This window comes from Chamaea fasciata, unplaced genomic scaffold, assembly GCF_029207755.1.
Source record: "Chamaea fasciata isolate MVZ Bird 193981 ecotype frontalis unplaced genomic scaffold, bChaFas1.0.hap1 SCAF_1298, whole genome shotgun sequence".
In the NCBI taxonomy this organism is placed as follows: domain Eukaryota; kingdom Metazoa; phylum Chordata; class Aves; order Passeriformes; family Sylviidae; genus Chamaea; species Chamaea fasciata.
Window position 1 is genome coordinate 1 of NW_027095383.1, and position 19,696 is coordinate 19,696.

The 19,696-nt window shown below is 62.9% G+C and overlaps 2 protein-coding genes across 2 annotated transcripts; both read right to left on the reverse strand.

The window, feature by feature from the left end:
- Window positions 1-587: 587 nt before the first annotated feature.
- Window positions 588-10,397, reverse strand: LOC136284715 (metastasis-associated protein MTA2; the record flags this gene model as incomplete). The annotated part of the gene is made up of 16 exons (XM_066175085.1): window positions 9,982-10,397; window positions 8,708-8,775; window positions 8,509-8,602; window positions 6,602-6,719; window positions 6,426-6,489; window positions 6,205-6,322; window positions 6,021-6,123; window positions 5,836-5,935; window positions 4,697-4,885; window positions 4,402-4,476; window positions 3,775-3,833; window positions 3,582-3,679; window positions 3,184-3,323; window positions 2,222-2,450; window positions 1,219-1,308; window positions 588-739 (listed from the first exon to the last, which is right to left on the reverse strand). Coding segments are annotated over exons 1-16 (1,725 nt in total), but the record flags the coding sequence as incomplete, so codon positions are not given.
- A 103-nt stretch (window positions 10,398-10,500) lies between these two features.
- Window positions 10,501-19,080, reverse strand: LOC136284714 (echinoderm microtubule-associated protein-like 3; the record flags this gene model as incomplete). The annotated part of the gene is made up of 12 exons (XM_066175084.1): window positions 10,501-10,844; window positions 11,476-11,606; window positions 11,693-11,791; window positions 12,671-12,758; window positions 12,882-12,979; window positions 13,299-13,387; window positions 14,102-14,169; window positions 14,922-15,053; window positions 15,607-15,732; window positions 16,088-16,239; window positions 18,665-18,785; window positions 18,928-19,080. Coding segments are annotated over 12 exons (1,554 nt in total), but the record flags the coding sequence as incomplete, so codon positions are not given.
- Window positions 19,081-19,696: the final 616 nt, after the last annotated feature.

Here is a 19,696-nt window from a genome sequence, read left to right on the forward strand (position 1 = left end):
AGTCTCACCATCCCGCGCATAACCCGGCCAATCACAGCTCAGTCCCACATTCCCGCGAGTCACACGGCCAATCACAGCCCGCTGTGAGCTGTCAGGCGTTCCTAACCCCGCCACAGACCCGTCAATCAACCCCAGTCCCCGCCCATAAACACTTGCTGCACCAATCAAGGTCAAGTTCCAATGCCCCCCCCACACGCTCCAGCTGTCAATCACCCAGAGCTCCACCCCCAGGTCATGCTTCCTGTCAATCTCCCGTCACCTGTCAATCACCTCACACCTCTCCCTCAGAAGCTCCAGCAACTGTCAATCACCTTCAGGCCCCGCCCCTTGCCAATCACCCCAAATCTACCCCTGACCCTCCCACAGAGCTGTCAATCACCCCCATTCCCCCATCAATCAGTCATCCCACCCATCAAACACCCCCACATCGCCCTGTCAATCACCCTGATTGTCCCCTGTCAATCACTCCTGTCTCCCCCATCAATCACTCCTGTCAATCACCCTGATTGTCCCCTGTCAATCACCCCAAACTTCCCCTGTCAATCACCCTGAACCCCCCCATCAATCCCCCCCTCCCCTCCCCGTACCCTCATTCGGGGGGGTCTGTGCCCATCCCCCCCGGCCTCGTAGCCCCTCTTGCCCCCCAGCCCCGCCAGCCCCCGGCTCTGGCTCAGCTGGTTCCTGTTGATGGGGGTCTTGGTGCCTCGGGGGGTCTTCGGCTTCAGGGGGGCTTGAGCCGCTGCGGAGGGCGGGCAGAGGGGCGTCAGGACCCCCCCAAATCCTCCCCCTCACTCCTGGGGACCCCCCAAGGTTGGCATTCAACACCATCAGGTCCCCCTGGAGACCCCTCCAGACTCACCTGCACCTCCCAGCCCCAGGGACCCCCCCCCAAATCCCACCTGGACCCCCAAGTCCCTCCCCGTATGGCCAAGACCCCCCGAATCCCCCCCCCAAATCCCACCTGGACCCCCAAGTCCCTCCCCGTATGGCCAGGACCCCCCGAATCCCCCCCCAAATCCCACCTGGACCCCCCCAAACCCCCCCCTCCATCCTCAGGACCCCCCTCAGCCCCACCAAGACCCCTCCCCTCCTGTATCCCCCACCCCCAGGGATGCCCCAAATCCCTCCCCGACCCCCAAGGACCCCCCCAAATCCCTCCCCGACCCCCAAGGACCCCCCCCAAACCCCCGGCCCACCCCCCAGACCCCCGCTGCTCACCCAGCTCCTTGACGATGGCGGCGAGGGGCAGCCGGGTCAGCGGGTGGATCTTCAGGGGGGCTTTGGCAGCCTTGGGCAGCCGAATGGAGCCTGGGGGGGGGTCTCAGGGTCGGGGGGGGGGGCTCAGAGCCCCCCTGTTCTGTCACGGAGAAGGGTCCCAAGCCCCCCTTTCCCCCCTCGGACCCAGCACCCCCATCTGGCCCTGATGGGGGTCCCAAGTCCCCCATTCCTCCCCGTTTTTCTCTCCCCATTTCTGACACTCATGCTTGGCCTGAGCGGGGATCTCAAATTCCCGGTTTTTTTCCCCCCCAAATCCCCGGTTTTCCCCCCAGACCCCCATTTCCACCCCCAGACCCCCATTTCCACCCCAAACCCCCATTTTCCCCTGCTCACACTCAGTCTTGATGGCACTGGGGATCCCAAACACTCATTTTCCCCCCCAAACCCCCTTTTTTCCATTTTCTCCCCCCAATCCCCATTTTCTCCGTTTTTTCCCCCCAAATCCCCATTTTTTCCCTGTTTTCTTCCCCCCAAACACCCATTTTTTCCATTCTTTACCCCCCAAACCCCCATTTTTCCCCATTTTTCCCTGTTTTCTTCCTCCCCAAACCCCCATTTTCCCGTTTTTTCCCCCCAAACCCCATTTTCCCGTTTTTTCCCCCCAAACCCCATTTTTTCCCCATTTCTCCTCCCAAACCCCCATTTTTTCTGTTTCTTTCCCCCCCAAACCTCCATTTTTTCCCCATTTTTTCCCCATTTCTCCTCCCAAACCCCCATTTTTTCTGTTTCTTTCCCCCCCAAACCTCCATTTTTTCCCCATTTTTCCCCATTTCTCCCCCAAACCCCTCTCACACTCGGCCTTGACGGCGTTGGCGTCGATGGGGGCGTAGGGATCCCAATACTCCCCGAGGGGATCCCAAACCCCCCCAGACCCCATTTTTCCCCTGTTCTTTCCCCATTTTTCCCCCATTTTTCCCCCATTTCTCCCCCAAAGCCCGCTCACACTCGGCCTTGATGGCGTTGGCGTTGATGGGGGCGTAGGGCCGGCGCGCCGCCCGCCGCGGCTGCAGCACGTCGCGGCACAGGCGGCGCGAGAGCCGCGTCAGCCGCGTGGTCTGCAGCAGGAACGTCTGCCGGTTCTTGGCCAGCAGCTTGGCCCGGCTGGCGCTCGTGGTGTACGGGGACAGGGACTGCGCCTCGGGACGGGACAGGTGACCCCGCGAGTGCGGCTCCTGTGGGGCCACAGGGGATCCCATCACCCCAAATCCTCCCCAAATCCACCCCACAACACCCCACGGTTCTGTATGGGCACAGGTGACCCTGGGAGTGCAGCTCTTTTGGGATTTGGGGAGATAGAAAACACTGCAGAACCCCAAAATCCTCCCTAAAACCACCCCAGGGTCCTGGACAGGGATAGGTGACCCCGCGAGTGCGGCTCCTGTGGGGCCAGAGGGGATCTCATCACCCCAAATCCCCCCTAAAACCACCCCGGGATCCTGGACAGGCACAGGTGACCCCAGGAGTGTTTCCTAAAGCACTTTCAGGGGGTTCCAAAAGGGGTTTAGGAAGCTCTAAAGGGGATTTAAGGAGATCTGCATGGCCTTTGGGGGGCTTGGGGAATTCTGAGAGAAATCCAAGTGGAATCTGGGGGTCTCGGAAGATTTTGGGGGTCCCTCAGTGTGTTTTTGGGGTCCCTCAGTGTGTTTTGGGGTCCCTCAGTGTGTTTTTGGGTCCCTCAGTGGAGTTTTGGGGTCCCTCAGTGTGTTTTTGGGGTCCCTCAGTGGAGTTTTGGGGTCCCTCGGTGTGTTTTGGGGTCCCTCGGTGTGTTTTTGGGGTCCCTCAGTGTGTTTTTGGGGTCCCTCACTGTGTTTCTGGGGTCCCTGGGTGTGTTTTGGGGTCCCTCAGTGTGTTTCTGGGGTCCCTGGGTGTGTTTTCGGGGTCCCTGGGTGTGTTCCGGGGGCTCACCGAGGCGCTGCGGGTCACCCCCTCCAGCTGGGTGGGGGTCTTGAGCCCCCCGTACTTCTTCCAGTAGATCCAGCAGGAGGCGCAGAGGCGGCACTGCATGTTGGGGGGGCCCCAGGCGTACCACTGCGGGGACTGGGACGCTGCGGGAGGCAACTGGGCCTTACTGGGAGCAACTGGGATGCTGAGGGGAGACCCCCAGAGCAAATCCAATCCTCAAACCTCAGGATCCCCCCCAAAATCCCACCCCAGCACCCTCCCAAACGGCGGGGAGCTCCTTCTGGAAGCCCCAAATTCCTGTTCCACCAAAGCCCAGAGACCCCCAAGGACCCCAGGGCCCCCCCAAAGCCCCCCGGGACCCCCCAAAGCCCCCCGGGACCCCCCCCCCAGTCCCCACTGACTGTGGCAGCTCTCGCAGCTCAGCCCCTTCTGGAATCCGGCCCCGTTGACGCCGGGTTTGGAGCCCACCGAGATGATCTGGTTGGGGTTGGGTTTGGTGCTGTGGGGGGAAAATGGGGGTGTCAGGGGATTTTTGGGGGGCTCCTGTGCCGCCCCCCAGGCCCGCCAGGGGGTCCCCAGAGCCCCCCCACTCACTAGGTGGGGATGTAGACTTGCTTCAGTTTGCTGTCGGCCTCCGCTGCCTTCAGCCTCTTCTGTGAGCAGGGAGGGGGTCACGGGGGGCTCTGAGCCCCCCAGAAACCCCCAAAATCAGCCCCCCAAACCCCAGAGCCCCCCCCAGGACCCCACAGGCACCCAGAGCCCCCAGATCAGCTCCACAAAGACCCCCAGAGCCCCTCGAAAACCCCACAGGCACCTGGAAATGACCCCCCAATGAGCTCCCCCAGAAACCCCCAATCAGCCCCTCGGGACCCCCAAATCAGCCCCAAAAACCCCAAATCAGCCCCAAAAACCACCAAATCAGCCCCAAAAACCCCAAATCAGCCCCCAAAACCCCCAAATCAGCCCACAAACCCCAAATCAGCCCCTCGGGACCCCCAAATCAGCCCCAAAACCCCAAATCAGCCCCCCAAAACCCCCAAATCAGCCCCAAAACCCCAAATCAGCCCCCAAAACCCCAAATCAGCCTCCAAAACCCCCAAATCAGCCCCTCGGGACCCCCAAATCAGCCCCCAAACCTTGACAGCCCCCCAAACTCCCTTATCAGCCCCCCAAACCCCACGGCAACCCCCCAGATCCCCCCAGCCCAGCCCAGCCCTGTACCTGCTGGATGTAGCGGTCTGTGGTTTTCCACATGTAATAGAACTGCACGATGCTGGCCAGAGACTTCCAGGGCAGCTACAGGAACCCGACCCTGAGCTCGGGGAGGGCTCCCTGAGCCCCCCAGGGACCCCCCCAAAAAGGGCTTCCCCCCCCAAAAAAGGAACTCCCCCCAGAAGGGAATCCCCCCAAAAATGGAATCTCTATCAAAAAGGGAACCCCCCCAAAAAGGGAACCCTCTCAAAAGGGAATCCCTCCCAAAAGGAATCCCCCCCAAAAGGAATCACCCCCAACTCACAAAATCCTGCCGGATGTCGTTGAAATCCTTGCCGTATTTCTCCAGGGCCTCCTCGAAGAGCATGGCCTCGGAGGCCGACCACTCCTCCATCTCGTCCCGGCACAGCACCGGCCCCCCCTGCGGCACCAGCGTGGCCATGGCCCGCGCCAGGTCGTACCCGTTCCTCTGCAGCGTGTCCATGGCGTGGAACTGGGGACAAGGGGAGTACTGGGGGGGCTCTGAGGGGGCTTTGGGGCAGGTTTGGGGGGGTTTGGGGTGTCCTAGGCAAGTGTTGGGAGCGTTTAAGGGGAGGACGGGGAGCCCCGGGAACGGTCTAAGGAGGTTTTGGGGTGTCCCAGTGGGAATTGAAGGCTCCAAGGGAGTTTTGAGGTGCCCAGGGGGGTTCTAAGGGAGTCCTGGGGGGGCTCTAAGGCAGTTTTGGGGTGCCCAGGGGTCTCTAAGGCAGTTTTGGGGTGCCCGGGGGGTCTCTAACACAGTTTTGGGGGGCCCAGGAGTCTCTAACACAGTTTTCGGGGCCCAGGAGTCTCTAACACAGTTTTGGGGTGCCCGGGGGGGGCTCTAAGGCAGTTTTGGGGTGCCCGGGGGGTCTCTAACGCAGTTTTGGGGGGCCCAGGGGGACTCTAACACAGTTCTGGGGTGCCTGGGGGGGCTCTAATGCAGTTCTGGGGTGCCCAGGGGGGCTCTAATGCAGTTTTGGGGTGCCCAGGGGTCTCTAACACAGTTTTGGGGGCCCAGGAGTCTCTAACACAGTTTTGGGGGGCCCAGGGGGGCTCTAATGCAGTTTTGGGGTGCCCAGGGGTCTCTAACACAGTTTTGGGGGGCCCAGGGGGGCTCTAACACAGTTTTGGGGGGCCCAGGGGGGCTCTAACACAGTTTTGGGGGGCCCAGGGGTCTCTAACGCAGTTTTGGGGGGCCCAGGGGTCTCTAACACAGTTTTGGGGGGCCCAGGGGGGCTCTAACACGGTTTTGGGGTGCCCAGGGGTCTCTAACACAGTTTTGGGGGCCCAGGGGTCTCTAACACAGTTTTGGGGGGCCCAGGGGGGCTCTAACACAGTTTTGGGGGGCCCAGGGGTCTCTAACGCAGTTTTGGGGTGGCCGGGGGGGTCCCCAAGGCAGTTTTGGGGCCCGGCCCCTCTCACCAGGGTGATGTCCCGGGAGGCGGCGGCCGCGCTCATGTGCAGGCTGGGCTGGCGGATGGAGCTGCTGCAGTCCAGAGCCCGGGCGAACGTCCCCACAGCCCTGGGGTGGGGGGCACACGGGGGGGCTCAGAGGGGTCCCCCCAATCCCCCTGACCCCCCCCCAGCTCCCCCAGTTCCCCCCTCACCGAGCCACCACCAGGAACTGGTCGATCTGCCGGTCTGTCAGCGGGTTGTCGGGGTCCCACACCTTCATCTCCATCTTCTGCTGGTTCCTGTTGTCTGACTCACCTGGGCGAAGTTTGGGGGGGCTCTTAGGGTGACCCCCCCACCTCCTGCACCCCCCGGAGCCCCCCCCCGAAGCCCCCAAACCTTCAGCCAGGCGCTCAGGGATCTCGGCCTGGTACTTGCAGCCCACCCTGATCTCGCCCTGGTCCGCCAGCAGCGTTTTCTGCACGGGGTCGAACACCAGCGAGTAGAAGAAGCAATCCTGCGGGGAGGGGGCACATTGTGGGGGGCTCAGCGGGGGCGGGGAGACCCCCCCCAAAATTCCCCCCCAGACCCATTTTGGGGCACACACAGAGAGAACTCACCTCCTTCTCCAGGTACTGCCCCAAGATGTCGGTCTCGTTGAGCAGCGTCACGCTGCACTTCCCCCTGCGGGCAAACAACCGGGCGGGGGGTGACCCCCAAACCCCTCCCCACGCACGGGGAAACCCCCCCGGGCCTTTTCCCCAGCCCCCCCAGAGGCTTTTTCAGCCCCCCATACCGGATGTGAGTGGCCGGGAGAGACTCGAACTGGCGGGACAGGAACAGCTCCCGGTGCTTGAGCTGGTGCCGCTGCTGCTCCGTCATCGGCGGCTGCTTCGACTCCTCCTCGAACTCGCCTTGGGGGGGAACCCGGGGGGGGGGTCACGCCGGGGTGTCCCCCCTCCCCTCCCCTCCCCAAAAACCCAGCTGGGAGAGCCATTGTTCTCCCCCCCCAAAAAAAAAACCACCAAAACCCTCAGGGTCTTGGCAGCCGCCCCAGGGATGGGGGAGGGGAGGGAGGGGAGGGGCCAAGAGAGGGTGGAGTCCCCCCCAGAAAGGCAGGACCCCCCAGTAAAGGCAGGACCCCCCAGTAAAAGCAGGACCCCCCAGTAATGACAGGACCCCCCAGTGAAGGCAGGACCCCCCAGTAAAGGCAGGACCCCCCAGTAAAGGCAGGACCCCCCCAGTAGCGGCAGGACCCCCCAGTAAAGGCAGGACCCCCCAGTAATGACAGGACCCCCCAGTGAAGGCAGGACCCCCCCAGTAAAGGCAGGACCCCCCCAGTAAAGGCAGGACCCCCAGTAAAGGCAGGACCCCCCCAGTAAAGGCAGAACCCCCCAGTAAAGGCAGGACCCCCCAGTAAAGGCAGGACCCCCCCAGTAAAGGCAGAACCCCCCAGTAAAGGCAGGACCCCCCCAGTAAAGGCAGGACCCCCCAGTAAAGGCAGGACCCCCAGTAAAGGCAGGACCCCCCCAGTAAAGGCAGGACCCCCCAGTAAAGGCAGGACCCCCCCAGTAAAGGCAGAACCCCCCAGTAAAGGCAGGACCCCCCCAGTTAAGGCAGGACCCCCCCAGTTAAGGCAGGACCCCCCCAGTAAAGGCAGAACCCCCCAGTAAAGGCAGGACCCCCAGTAAAGGCAGGACCCCCCAGTAAAGGCAGAACCCCCCAGTGAAGGCAGGACCCCCCAGTTAAGGCAGGACCCCCCCAGTAAAGGCAGGACCCCCCCAGTAAAGGCAGGACCCCCAGTAAAGGCAGGACCCCCAGTAAAGGCAGGACCCCCCCAGTAAAGGCAGGACCCCCCAGTAAAGGCAGGACCCCCAGTTAAGGCAGGACCCCCCCAGTAAAGGCAGGACCCCCAGTAAAGGCAGGACCCCCCCAGTAAAGGCAGGACCCCCCAGTTAAGGCAGGACCCCCCCAGTAAAGGCAGGACCCCCCAGTAAAGGCAGGACCCCCAGTAAAGGCAGGACCCCCCCAGTTTGATGTGGGGAGCAGGCTGGGGTTCAGTCCTTTACCCCTCCCCACGGAGGTGCAGCTGTGACCCCCCCAAAACTGGCAAACCCCCCGGCCCCCAAAAAACCAGCTCGAGGGTGGTGAAGAGCAGCTCCAACACCGCCCCATCCTTAAATTGGGGGTGTCTCTTTGAGAAGGGTTAATGACCCCCCCCAGCACCCCAAAATTACCCCAACTACATCAAACCAGCTCTCCCCAAGATTTGGGGGCACCCCATTGGGACAGATAGCTCACAGACCCCCCCCAAAATTCCTGAACCCCCAAAGCAGGAGCAGCACCCAGGAACGATCTGCCCCCCACTCCCCTCCAAACCCCCCCAAAAACCCCCAAAATCCCCCCAGACCCCTGCCACACACACTGCTGTTGGCCTGGCTTTTAAACCTGCCCCCCAAACCCCCCAAATCCCCCCCAAAAACTCCCCAAATCCCCCCCAGACCCCCGCAGACCCCCACTCACACACACTGCTGTTAGCCTGGCTTTTAAACCTGCCCCCCAAACCCCCCAAATCCCCCCCAAAAACACCCCAAATCCCCCCCAAAACCCCCCCAAAATCCCCCCCAAAACTCCCCAAATCCCCCCCAAAACCCCCCAAATCCCCCGCAGACCCCCCCAAATCCCCCGCAGACCACCACTCACGGGCGTTGCTGTCGGCCAGGCTGTTGAGGCTGCTGGAGATGTCCCTCCGGCGGAACAGACACACCACCTTGGCCTCCACGTTGCCATTGGCCGTCTGGGGGAGGGGGCACAGGGGGTTTAGGGGGACCCCCCCGGGGTTTGGGGACCCCCCAAGGGACGGGGACACCCCCAGGAACAAGGGGAGGGGGGGGTCTCTCACCTTGTTGAGCTCCTCGATGCGCCGCACCAGGTAAGGGTTGCTGGAGGAGTTCTCGAAGTAGACGTAGTCTGGGGGAAGAAATGGGGGGTAAAAAATGAGGGGGGGGTCGTGAGGGGAAACCCCCCCAAAAAAATCCTTTTTCTTCAACGGGAAAGGATCTCTCCTCCTTCCTCCCCAAAAAGTCTGGGGTGGGTTTACAGCCGGATGTTTTCCTCTCCCGGGAACGAGGGGATCGTTATCCCAGAGGATTTTCCCCCCCAGCCCCTCGTTGCAGACCCTCCCCTCACGGATGGGGGGGCAGGACACCCCCCAAAAAAACTGGGGTTCCCCCTCTGGGGGTTCTCCCTCAGTTCCCTTTAGATTTCTTTTTTTGGGGGGTGCATCTTCCACCTCAGGAATTGGGGTCCCCCACCATGGACCCCCAAATCCCCTCACGGGACCCTCCCCATCTCTGGGAGCCCCTTTTCCTCACAGACCCCCCCAAATCCTCTCACGGACACCCCAAATCCCCTCATGGGACCCTTTCCTTTCCGGGACCCCCCCAAACACCCTCACAGGATCCTCCTCACCCCCTCACAGACCCCCCCCCCCAATTCCGGGACCACCCAAACTCCCACATGGGATCCCTCTTTATGGGACCCCCCCCTTCATTGCCTCACAAGACACCCTCGCTGCCTCCAGGACCCCAAAATTTCCTCACAAGGCGCTCTCCTCCTTTCCGGGACCCCCAAATCCCCTCACTGACCCCCCCTAACCCCTCATGGGCACCCCTGAACCCCTCACAGAACCCCAAAATCCCCTCACAAACCCCCTTAACCCCTCACGGACCCCCAAATCCTCTCACAGACGCCCTGAACCCCTCAGAGAACCCCCAAATCCTCTCACGGACCCCCCAAAATCCCCTCACTGACCCCCTTAACCCCTCATGGACACCCCCCAAATCCCCTCACGGACCCCCCTGAAGCCCTCACAGAACCCCAAAATCTCCTCACAGACCCCCCCTAACCCCTCACGGACCCCCCAAATCCTCTCACAGACCCCCCCTAACCCCTCACGGACCCCCCAAATCCCCTCACGGACCCCCCTGAACCCCTCACGGACCCCCCTGAACCCCTCATGGACACCCCCCAAATCCCCTCACGGACCCCCCTGAACCCCTCACGGGCACCCCCCAACCCCCTCACAGACCCCCTTCACCCCCTCGGGTTCCCGGACCCCCCAAATCCCCCCGGCCGCCCCTCCCGGCCCCGGCCCGGCGCCCCCGGCCCGCTCACCGCCGACGCGGTACATGTTGGCCGCCATGGCCGCTCGCTCGGCCGCGCTACCCCCGGGCCCGGCCCCGGCCGCGCTTCATCGCCGCTCCCGCCGCCTCCGCGCCGGCACGGCCGGTTCGGAGCCCTTCGGGCACCTCCGGAGAGGCTTCGGGCAGCCCCGGAGACCTTCGGCAACCTCCGGCGAGGCCTCTCGGGCACCTCCGGAGAAAGGTTTGGGCAACTCCGGAGAGGTTCGGCCACCGCCGCCGGATTCGTTCGGCCACCTCCGGCACGGGCTCGGCGCCGCCTCGGGCGCTTCCGGAGCGACCTCGGCGCTTTTCGGAGGAGCTTCGGCTGGGCCTCGGCTCTTTCCGGCACTCCTCGGCTCAACCTCGGCTCTTTCCGTAACGCGCTCGGCGAATTCCGCCCCAACCGGAAAAGCCCCCGAGAAAGGCGGGGAGGAGGAGGAGGAGGAGGAGGAGGAGGAGGAGGAAGAACCCGCGGCGCTTCCGGGAAGCGGCGGCGATTCCGGCGCGGAGATAAACAGCGGGGCCCTACCCTGACCCCAAGGCTTTTATTGACGCCTCTCACAGTGCAGCGCGAAAACGCGCCGAGGAGGAGGAGGAGGAGGAGGAAGGGTTTTCCAGGCAACCCCTCGCCCCGCTCTTTGGTCCCAGGAAGGGGAAAAGGGAAGAGGAAGCAGCGAGGAAGAGGAGGAAGCTCGCGGGGGGAGCGCGGCTCAGCTGCCGCCGTCCCCCGGGCAGGACCCGCCATTGGAAGACGCTGGTGTCCTTCCCGCCCAGCGACACCAGGTGGCCGTCGTCGTGCGTGAAGCGCACGTTGGTCACGTGGCTGCCGTGCCCGCCGTACACGTGACTGGGCGCCTGGGGGGGGGGGAAAGGGGGCGGGGACACCTGAGTAGGGTCACGTGATGGGGGGGGGGTCAGCCGGTCACGCCCACCTCAGATTGGGGGGCTGGGGGACCACTCCACCTTGGACCCCAAAATTTGGGGTCTGGGACCCCCCTGATCCCCCAAAATTTGGGTCTGGGACCCCCCTGATCCCCAAAACTGGGGTCTGGACATACCTGATCCCCCGGAATTGGGGTCTGGGACCCCCCTGATCCCCCCAAAATTTGGGGTCTGGGACACCCCTGGTCCCGCAAAACTGGGGTCTGGACCCCCCCTGATCCCCCAAAATTGGGGGCTGGACATACCTGATCCCCAAAATTGGGGTCTGGAGCCCCCTGATCCCCCAAAATTGGGGTCTGGGACCCCCCCGATCCCCCCGGAATTGGGGTCTGGACATACCTGATCCCCAAAATTGGGGTCTGGGATGCCCCTAAACACCTGGCCTGGGAGTCTGGACCCCCCTGATCCACCAAAATTGGGGTCTGGACACCCCTGGTCGCCCAAAATTGGGGTTTGGACCCCCCTTATCCCCAAAAATTGGGGTCTGGGCTCCTCCCCTCGTCCCCAGAGCCCCCCCAGAGCCCCCCCAGGACCCCCCACCCACCTTGGGCCGGGCACAGGGGTACTGGAACAGGTGAACCTTGCAGAAATCGTCGGCCACGGCCACCACGCGCTCGTGGTGCGAGCGGCACAGCGAGTTGATGTCGGTGCCGTCCGAACCGTCCGGCCACACCCCTGCGGGGTCACCGGGGGGGGTGGGGGAGAGGTCAGGGAGACCCCCAAACCCCCCCGGCCGGGCCCCCCGGAGCCCCCAGACCCACCGAAGACGTGGAAGCCGAGCACGCAGGTGTACGAGGCCCATTCCCGGTCGCGGCTCTCGAAGCGGTTCCGGAGCAGTTTGCAACCCCCGGCGACATCCCCTGGAGCAGGGAGAGACCCCCCCCCAAAAAAAAAAAAAAAAAAAAAAAAAAATTGGGGGGTTGGGGGCTGGGAGAGGTTCCCCCCAGAATTTGGGGGGGGGGGGGGCGGTGGGGAAGGCAGCGAAACCCCCCAAAATCTGGGGTTGGGGGGCGGTGAAATCCCCCCCAAATTCAGGGAGGGGCAGGAAAGGGGAGACCCCCCCTCCCGAAATCCGTGACAGGAGGGGAGCAGTGAGAGCCCAAAACTTGGGGGGGTCCCAGTGGGGTAAGAGCCCCCCCCTGAGTTCTGGGGGGCGAGAGGGTCCTGGCAGGGTCAGGAGGGGTCCTGGCAGGGTCAGGAAGGTCCTGGCAGGATCAGGAGGGTCCTGGCAGGGTTAGGAAGGTCCTGGCAGGGTCAGAAGGGTCTGGGCAGGGTCAGGAGGGTCCTGGCAGGGTCAGGAGGGTCTGGGCAGGGTCAGGAATGTCCTGGCAGGGTCAGGAGGGTCTGGCAGGGTCAGGAGGGTCTGGGCAGGGTCAGGAGGGTCCGTGGCAGGGTCAGGCAGGGTCAGGAGGTCCCGGCAGGGTCAGGAGGGTCGGCAGGGTCAGGAGGGTCTGGGCAGGGTCAGGAGGGTCCTGGCAGGGTAGATCAGGAGGGTCTGGGCAGGGTCAGGAGGGTCGTGGCAGGGTCAGGAGGGTCCTGGCAGGATCAGGAGGGTCCCGGCAGGGTCAGGAGGGTTCTGGCAGGGTCACGAGGGTCCTGGAAGGGTCAGGAGGGTCCTGGCAGGGTCAGAAGGGTCCTGGCAGGGTCAGGAGAGTCCCATGAGGATAAGGAGGGGTCCTGGCAGGATCACGAGGGTCCCGTCGGCCCCAGGGGGAGCCCCCCGAGCCCCCCCGACTCACAGTAGAGGATCTCATAGTCCCCCGAGTTGGACATGATGAACCGCCCGTCCTTGGACCAGTCCAGGTGGGTGATGAAACTCGAGTGACCCTGGGGGCGGGGAGGGGGGTCGCTGGGGGTCCGGGGGGGTCGGGGACCCCCAGAGCCCCCCCGAGCCCCCCCCTGAGCCCCCCCCGAGCCCCCCCTGAGCCCCCGGAGCCCCCCAGGTCTCACCGTGCAGCGGCCGAAGCGGCTGAGCTTGCGGCCGCCCTCGGCCACGCTGTAGATGTAAATGAAATTGTCGTGGGAGCCGATGGCCAGGAAGGTCCCGTCTGGAATTTTGGGGGGACAGCGGGGTTGGGGACAGCACGGGGGACAGCACGGGGGACAGGGAAGGGGTGGGGACAGTCTGGGGACAGTCTGGGGACAGTTTGGGGACAGCTTGGGGGACAGTTTGGGGTCACTTTGGGGACAGTTTGGGGTCAGTTTGGGGACAGTTTGGGGACAGTTTGGGGACAGTTTGGGGACAGTTTGGGGCCAGTTTGGGGCCAGTTTGGGGTCACTTTGGGGACAGTTTGGGGTCAGTTTGGGGACAGTTTGGGGATAGTTTGGGGTCACTTTGGGGCCAGTTAGGGGACAGTTTGGGCTCACCTGGGGAGAACCTCACCACCGAGAGCTGCTCGGTGCTGTCAGAGCCCCCGGCCAGGAGCTGCCGCGTGCCCGTGTCCAGCACCAGCCACCTGAGGGGACACGGGGACACGGGGACATTGAGGACAGGGACAGGGACAGAGACATTGGGGGACATGGGGACATTGGGGACATTGGGGACACGGGGACATTGGGGACATGGGGACATTGGGGACACGGGGACATTGGGGACATGGGGACATGGGGACATTGGGGACAGGGTGACAGGGACAGGGATGGGGACATGGGGACACGGGGACATTGGGGACATTGGGGACATGGGGACATTGGGGACAGGGACAGGGACAGAGACATTGGGGGACATGGGGACATTGGGGACATTGGGGACACGGGGACATTGGGGACATGGGGACATTGGGGACAGGGGTGACAGGGACAGGGATGGGGACATGGGGACACGGGGACATTGGGGACATTGGGGACAGGGACAGGGACAGAGACATTGGGGACACGGGGACATCGGGGACATGGGGACAGGGACACCAGGACACGGTGGGGACACGGGGACACCAGGACAGGGACATGAAGGGACACGGAGACACGGGAGGGACACCGGGATGGGGGTGGGTGACACCAGCACAGGCTGGGGACACAAAGGACACGGGGAGGTGGGAGGGACACGAGGGGACATGGCGGGACACGGGGGGGGACGCCAGGACGGGGGGCACGGGGAGCAAGGACGCTGTCCCCGCGTGTCCCCGCGTGTCCCCGCGTGTCCCCGCGTGTCCCCGCGTCCCGTCACTCACCGCCCCGTCAGCAGCCCCACGGCCACCACGTGTCCCCCGGGGTGGAAGTCGGCGCAGAGTCCGGTGTCCTGGGGGTGGGGAGGGGTCCTGAGGGGGGGACAAGGGACCCCCCCACCCCAGAGCCCCAGATCGGGGCCACCCCCAAACCTGCGCCCCCAGCCCCGATTCGGGGGTCCCCAGCCCCAGGCTGCAGCCAGGGTCACTTGTCCCCAAACCGGGCTCCCGACCCCCCCAAGCACATCCAGACCCCCCAAATCCAGCTCCCGACCCCCCAAAGCACATCCCGACCCCCCAAAGCACATCCAGACCCCCAAATCCAGCTCCTGACCCCCCCCAAAGCACATCCCGACCCCCCAAACCGGGCTCCCGACCCCCCCAAGCACATCCAGACCCCCCAAATCCAGCTCCTGACCCCCCAAAACACATCCCGACCCCCCAAAGCACATCCCGACCCCCAAAGCACATCCAGACCCCCCAAAGCACATCCCGACCCACCAAATCCAGCTCCTGACCCCCCAAATCCAGCTCCTGACCCCCCAAGCACATCCCGACCCCCCCAAGCACATCCCGACCCCCCAAATCCAGCTCCTGACCCCCCAAGCACATCCCGACCCCCCCAAGCACATCCCGACCCCCCAAACCGGGCTCCCGACCCCCCAAAGCACATCCAGACCCCCCAAACCGGGCTCCCGACCCCCCCAAAGCACATCCAGACCCCCAAATCCAGCTCCCGACCCCCCAAAGCCCATCCCGACCCCCCCCAATCGGGCTCCCGGCCCCCCCGGGGTGCCCCCTCCCCAGTTTCGGGGTCCTCGCCCACCTCCAGCGCCAGGCTCCAGGCCAGCGCGTGCTCCCGCCCGTCCCACAGGCAGAGCTGGCGGTCGTGGCCGCAGGTGAGGAAGCGGCAGCAGGTGGGGTGAGTGGCCAGACCCCAAACCTCGTCCGTGTGGCCCTGGGGGGGGCGGGGGGGGTCAGCGCCCCGGGCCCCCCCAAGTCTGAGGACACCCCGTGTCCTAAAGCCCCCGGTGCTTTCGAGCTTTCCCCCATTTTTTCTCACGGTCCCCCCAAAATTCCCTTCTCTTTCCTCAAATTTCTCCCCGTTTTCTCCTCCCAAAATCCCCCATTTTGTCCCCAAATTTCCCCCGTTTTCTTCTCCAAAATGCCCATTTGTTTCCCTCAAATTTCCCCCCCATTTTCCCCCAAATTTCCCCCATTTTCTTCTCCAAAATCCCCATTTTTTTCCCCTCAAATTTCCCCCCCATTTTTTTCTTCAAATTTCCCCCATCTTCTTCTCCAAAATCCCCACTTTTTTTCCCCAAATCTTACCCATTTTCTCCTCCAAAATCCCCATTTTTTTCCTCAAATTTCCCCCCATTTTCTCCCCCAAAATCCCCACTTTTTTCCCCAAATTTCCCCCATTTTCCCCTCTAAAATTCCCCCTTTTTTCCCCTAAATTTCCCCCCAATTTTCCCCCCAAATTCCCCCCATTTCCTCCCGAAGCCCACCTGGACGATGGGGGTGAAGCCCGAGCCCAGGGTCCCCCTCAGCAGCGCGTTCCGGGTGGTCCCGACCAGCAGCTCCTCCCCGGGACCCTCCGCGATCGTCCGGACGGCACCGAAGCTCTCGGGGAGCTGGGGGACCCCAAAAACCCCATGAACCCCCCAAAAACGCCATGAAACCCCCAAAACCCCATAAAACCCCCCAAACCCACTGAAACCCCCCCAAAACCCCCCATTAAAACCCTCTGAAATGCTCGAGGAGCTGGGAGACCCCAAAAAACCCCCAATAACCCAAATATCCTGTCGGAAACCCACCCCGAAAAGCGCCCGGGGAGCTGGGGGATCAAAATAAAAAAGATTTTTGAGGCACTAAAGGAGATTTTTCCGGGTAACCAGGGCGGGTTTTGGGGGCGCTAAAAGCGATTTCTGCCCGCTCGGGGCTGTTTTTAGGGCACGAATGGAGATTTTGGGGGGGTTTTGTGCCCACCTCGACCTCGTGCAGCAGCTGCAGCGCGGGGCTCCAGCTGAGCACCCGGCGGTCCTTGCCCCCGCCGCTGAGCACGGTCCCGTCCCGGCGGCGGCACAGCGCGAACACGCTGCCCTCGTGAGCCCGCGTCTGCTGCCCGATCTGGTACATCTCTGGGGGACGGAGCGGCCCCGAAACTGCCCCAAATCCACCAAAAAACGGCCCCAAAACTGCCCCAAATCCACCCAAAAAACGGCCCCAAAACTGCCCCGAATCCACCCAAAAACCGGCCCCGAAACTGCCCCAAGTCCACCCAAAAACCGGCCCCGAAACTGCCCCAAGTCCACCCAAAAAACGGCCCCAAAACTGCCCCGAATCCACCAAAAAAACGGCCCCGAAACTGCCCCAAATCCACCCAAAAAAAGGCCCCGAAAATGCCCCGAATCCACCCAAAAACCGGCCCCAAAACTGCCCCAAATCCACCCAAAAACGGCCCCGAAACTGCCCCAAATCCACCCAAAAAACGGCCCCGAAACTGCCCCAAATCCACCAAAAACCGGCCCCGAAACTGCCCCAAATCCACCCAAAAACCGGCCCGAAACTGCCCCGAATCCACCCAAAAAACGGCCCCGAAACTGCCCCGAATCCACCCAAAAACGGCCCCCAAAACTGCCCTGAATCCACCCAAAAACGGCCCCAAAACTGCCCCGAATCCACCCCAAAAACCAGCCCCAAAACTGCCCCGAATCCACCCAAAAAACGGCCCCGAAACTGCCCCCAAATCCACCAAAAAACGGCCTCAAAACTGCCCCAAATCCACCCAAAAACCGGCCCCGAAACCGCCCCAAATCCACCCAAAAACCGGCCCCAAAACTGCCCCAAATCCACCCAAAAACCGGCCCCGAAAATGCCCCGAATCCACCCAAAAAACGGCCCCGAAACTGCCCCAAATCCACCCAAAAACCGGCCCCGAAACTGCCCCGAATCCACCAAAAAACGGCCCCAAAACTGCCCCGAATCCACCCAAAAACCGGCCCCAAAACTGCCCCGAATCCACCCAAAAACCGGCCCCGAAACTGCCCCAAATCCACCAAAAAACGGCCTCAAAACTGCCCCAAATCCACCCAAAAACCGGCCCCGAAACCGCCCCAAATCCACCCAAAAACCGGCCCCAAAACTGCCCCAAATCCACCCAAAAACCGGCCCCAAAACTGCCCCGAATCCACCCCAAAAACCGGCCCCGAAACTGCCCCAAATCCACCCAAAAACCGGCCCCAAAACTGCCCCGAATCCACCCCAAAAACCGGCCCCGAAACTGCCCCAAATCCACCCAAAAACCGGCTCCAAAACTGCCCCAAATCCACCCAAAAACCAGCCCCAAAACTGCCCCAAATCCACCAAAAAACGGCTCCAAAACTGCCCCAAATCCACCCAAAAACCGGCCCCGAAACTGCCCCGAATCCACCCAAAAACGGCCCCGAAACTGCCCCAAATCCACCCAAAAACCCGCCCCGAAACTGCCCCAAATCCACGCAAAAAACGGCCCCGAAACTGCCCCAAATCCACCCAAAAAATGGCCCCGAAACTGCCCCAAATCCACCCAAAAACCGCCCCGAAACTACCCAAAAAACGGCCCCAAAACTGCCCCAAATCCACCCAAAAACTGGCCCCGAAACTGCCCCGAATCCACCCAAAAACGGCCCCAAAACTGCCCCAAATCCACCCAAAAAGCGGCTCCGAAACCGCCCCGAAACTACCCAAAAAACGGCCCCGAAATCGCCTCGAATCCACCCAAAAACGGCCCCGAAACTGCCCCAAATCCACCAAAAACGCGCCCCGAAACTGCCCCAAATCCACCCAAAAACCGGCCCGAAACTGCCCCGAATCCACCCAAAAAACGGCCCCGAAACTGCCCCGAATCCACCCAAAAACGGCCCCAAAACTGCCCCGAATCCACCCCAAAAACCAGCCCCAAAACTGCCCCGAATCCACCCAAAAAACGGCCCCGAAACTGCCCCAAATCCACCCAAAAACCGGCCCCGAAACTGCCCCAAATCCACCCAAAAACCGGCCCTGAAACTGCCCCAAGTCCACCCAAAAACCGGCCCCGAAACTGCCCCGAATCCACCCAAAAACTGGCCCCGAAACTGCCCCAAATCCACCCAAAAACCGGCCCCAAAACTGCCCCGAATTCACCCCAAAAACCAGCCCCAAAACCCCCCCAACCCCCCCCTCCCGCCCACCTTTGCCCCCTTTTCCTGGCACCGGCGTCCAGGCGAGGATGTTCCCCTTCAAAAACCCCCCCAAATCCCCCTAAATCCCCCAAATCCCCCCCAAATCCCCCAAATTCCACCCCAAGCCCCCCCAAATACCCCCAAATCCCCCCCAAATACCCCCAAATCCCCCCCCAAACCCCCCCAACCCCCCCCCCCCCCCGCCCACCTTTCCCCCCTTTTCCCGGCGCCGGCGTCCAGGTGAGGATGTTCCCCTCCAAAAATCCCCTAAAACCATCCCAAATCCCCCCCAAATCCCCCCAAATCCCCCAAATCCCCCCCAAATCCCCCCCAAAATCCCCCCCAACCCCCCCCCCCCGCCCACCTTTCCCCCCTTTTCCCGGCGCCGGCGTCCAGGTGAGGATGTTCCCCTCCGAGTCCCCGGTCAGCACCGCGCCCGCGGCGTCGAAGATGAAGCACTGGATGAACTTGGGCTTCTTGTACTTCTAACCCAAAACAAACCCCCCCCCCAAAAAAAAAAAATCCCAAATAAAAATGAAACAAAGGCACGACGAAGATCCCGGCGACCCCCCCCCCCCCCAAACCCACCGGAGACCCCCTCCCGACCCCCAAAATCCCCCCCCGCACCCCAAAAATGCCCTGCTTCTTGGTGAGGGCGCTGCCGCTCCAGGTCCAGAAGTAAACGTGGGATTTGCCGCTGCTGATGATGCTGCCGCTGTCCCGGGGGTTGAACTCCACCGACAGCACCGACTCGTTGGTGCTCTGCGGGAGCCGGGCGGTTCGGGGGGGATTTGGGGGGGATTGGGGGGGATTGGGGGGATTTGGGGGGATTTTGGGGGGGTTTGGGGGGATTTGGGGGTGGGATTGGGGGGATTTGGGGGGAGTTTGGGGGAGTTTGGGGTGGATTGGGGGAGTTTGGGGGGATTTTGGGGGGGTTTGGGGGGATTTGGGGGTGGGATTGGGGGGATTTGGGGGAGTTTGGGGGAGTTTGGGGGGGATTGGGGGAGTTTGGGGTGGGATTTTGGGGGGGTTTGGGGGGATTTGGGGGATTTGGGGGGGTTTGGGGGGGTTTGGGGGGGGTTCGGGGGAGTTTGGGGGAGTTTTGGGGGATTTGGGGGGGATTGGGGGAGTTTGGGGTGGGATTTTGGGGGGGTTTGGGGGGATTGGGGGGATTTGGGGGGGGTTTTTGGGGAGTTTGGGGGGGTTTTGGGGGGATTTGGGGGATTTGGGGGATTGGGGGGGTTTGGGGGGATTTGGGGGGGGTCGGGGGGGGTTTGGGGGAGTTTGGGGGGTTTTGGGGGGGATTGAGGGAGTTTGGGGTGGGATTTTGGGGGGTTTAGGGGGGATTTGGGGGGATTTGGGGGGGATTGGGGGGATTTGGGGGGGATTTGGGGGA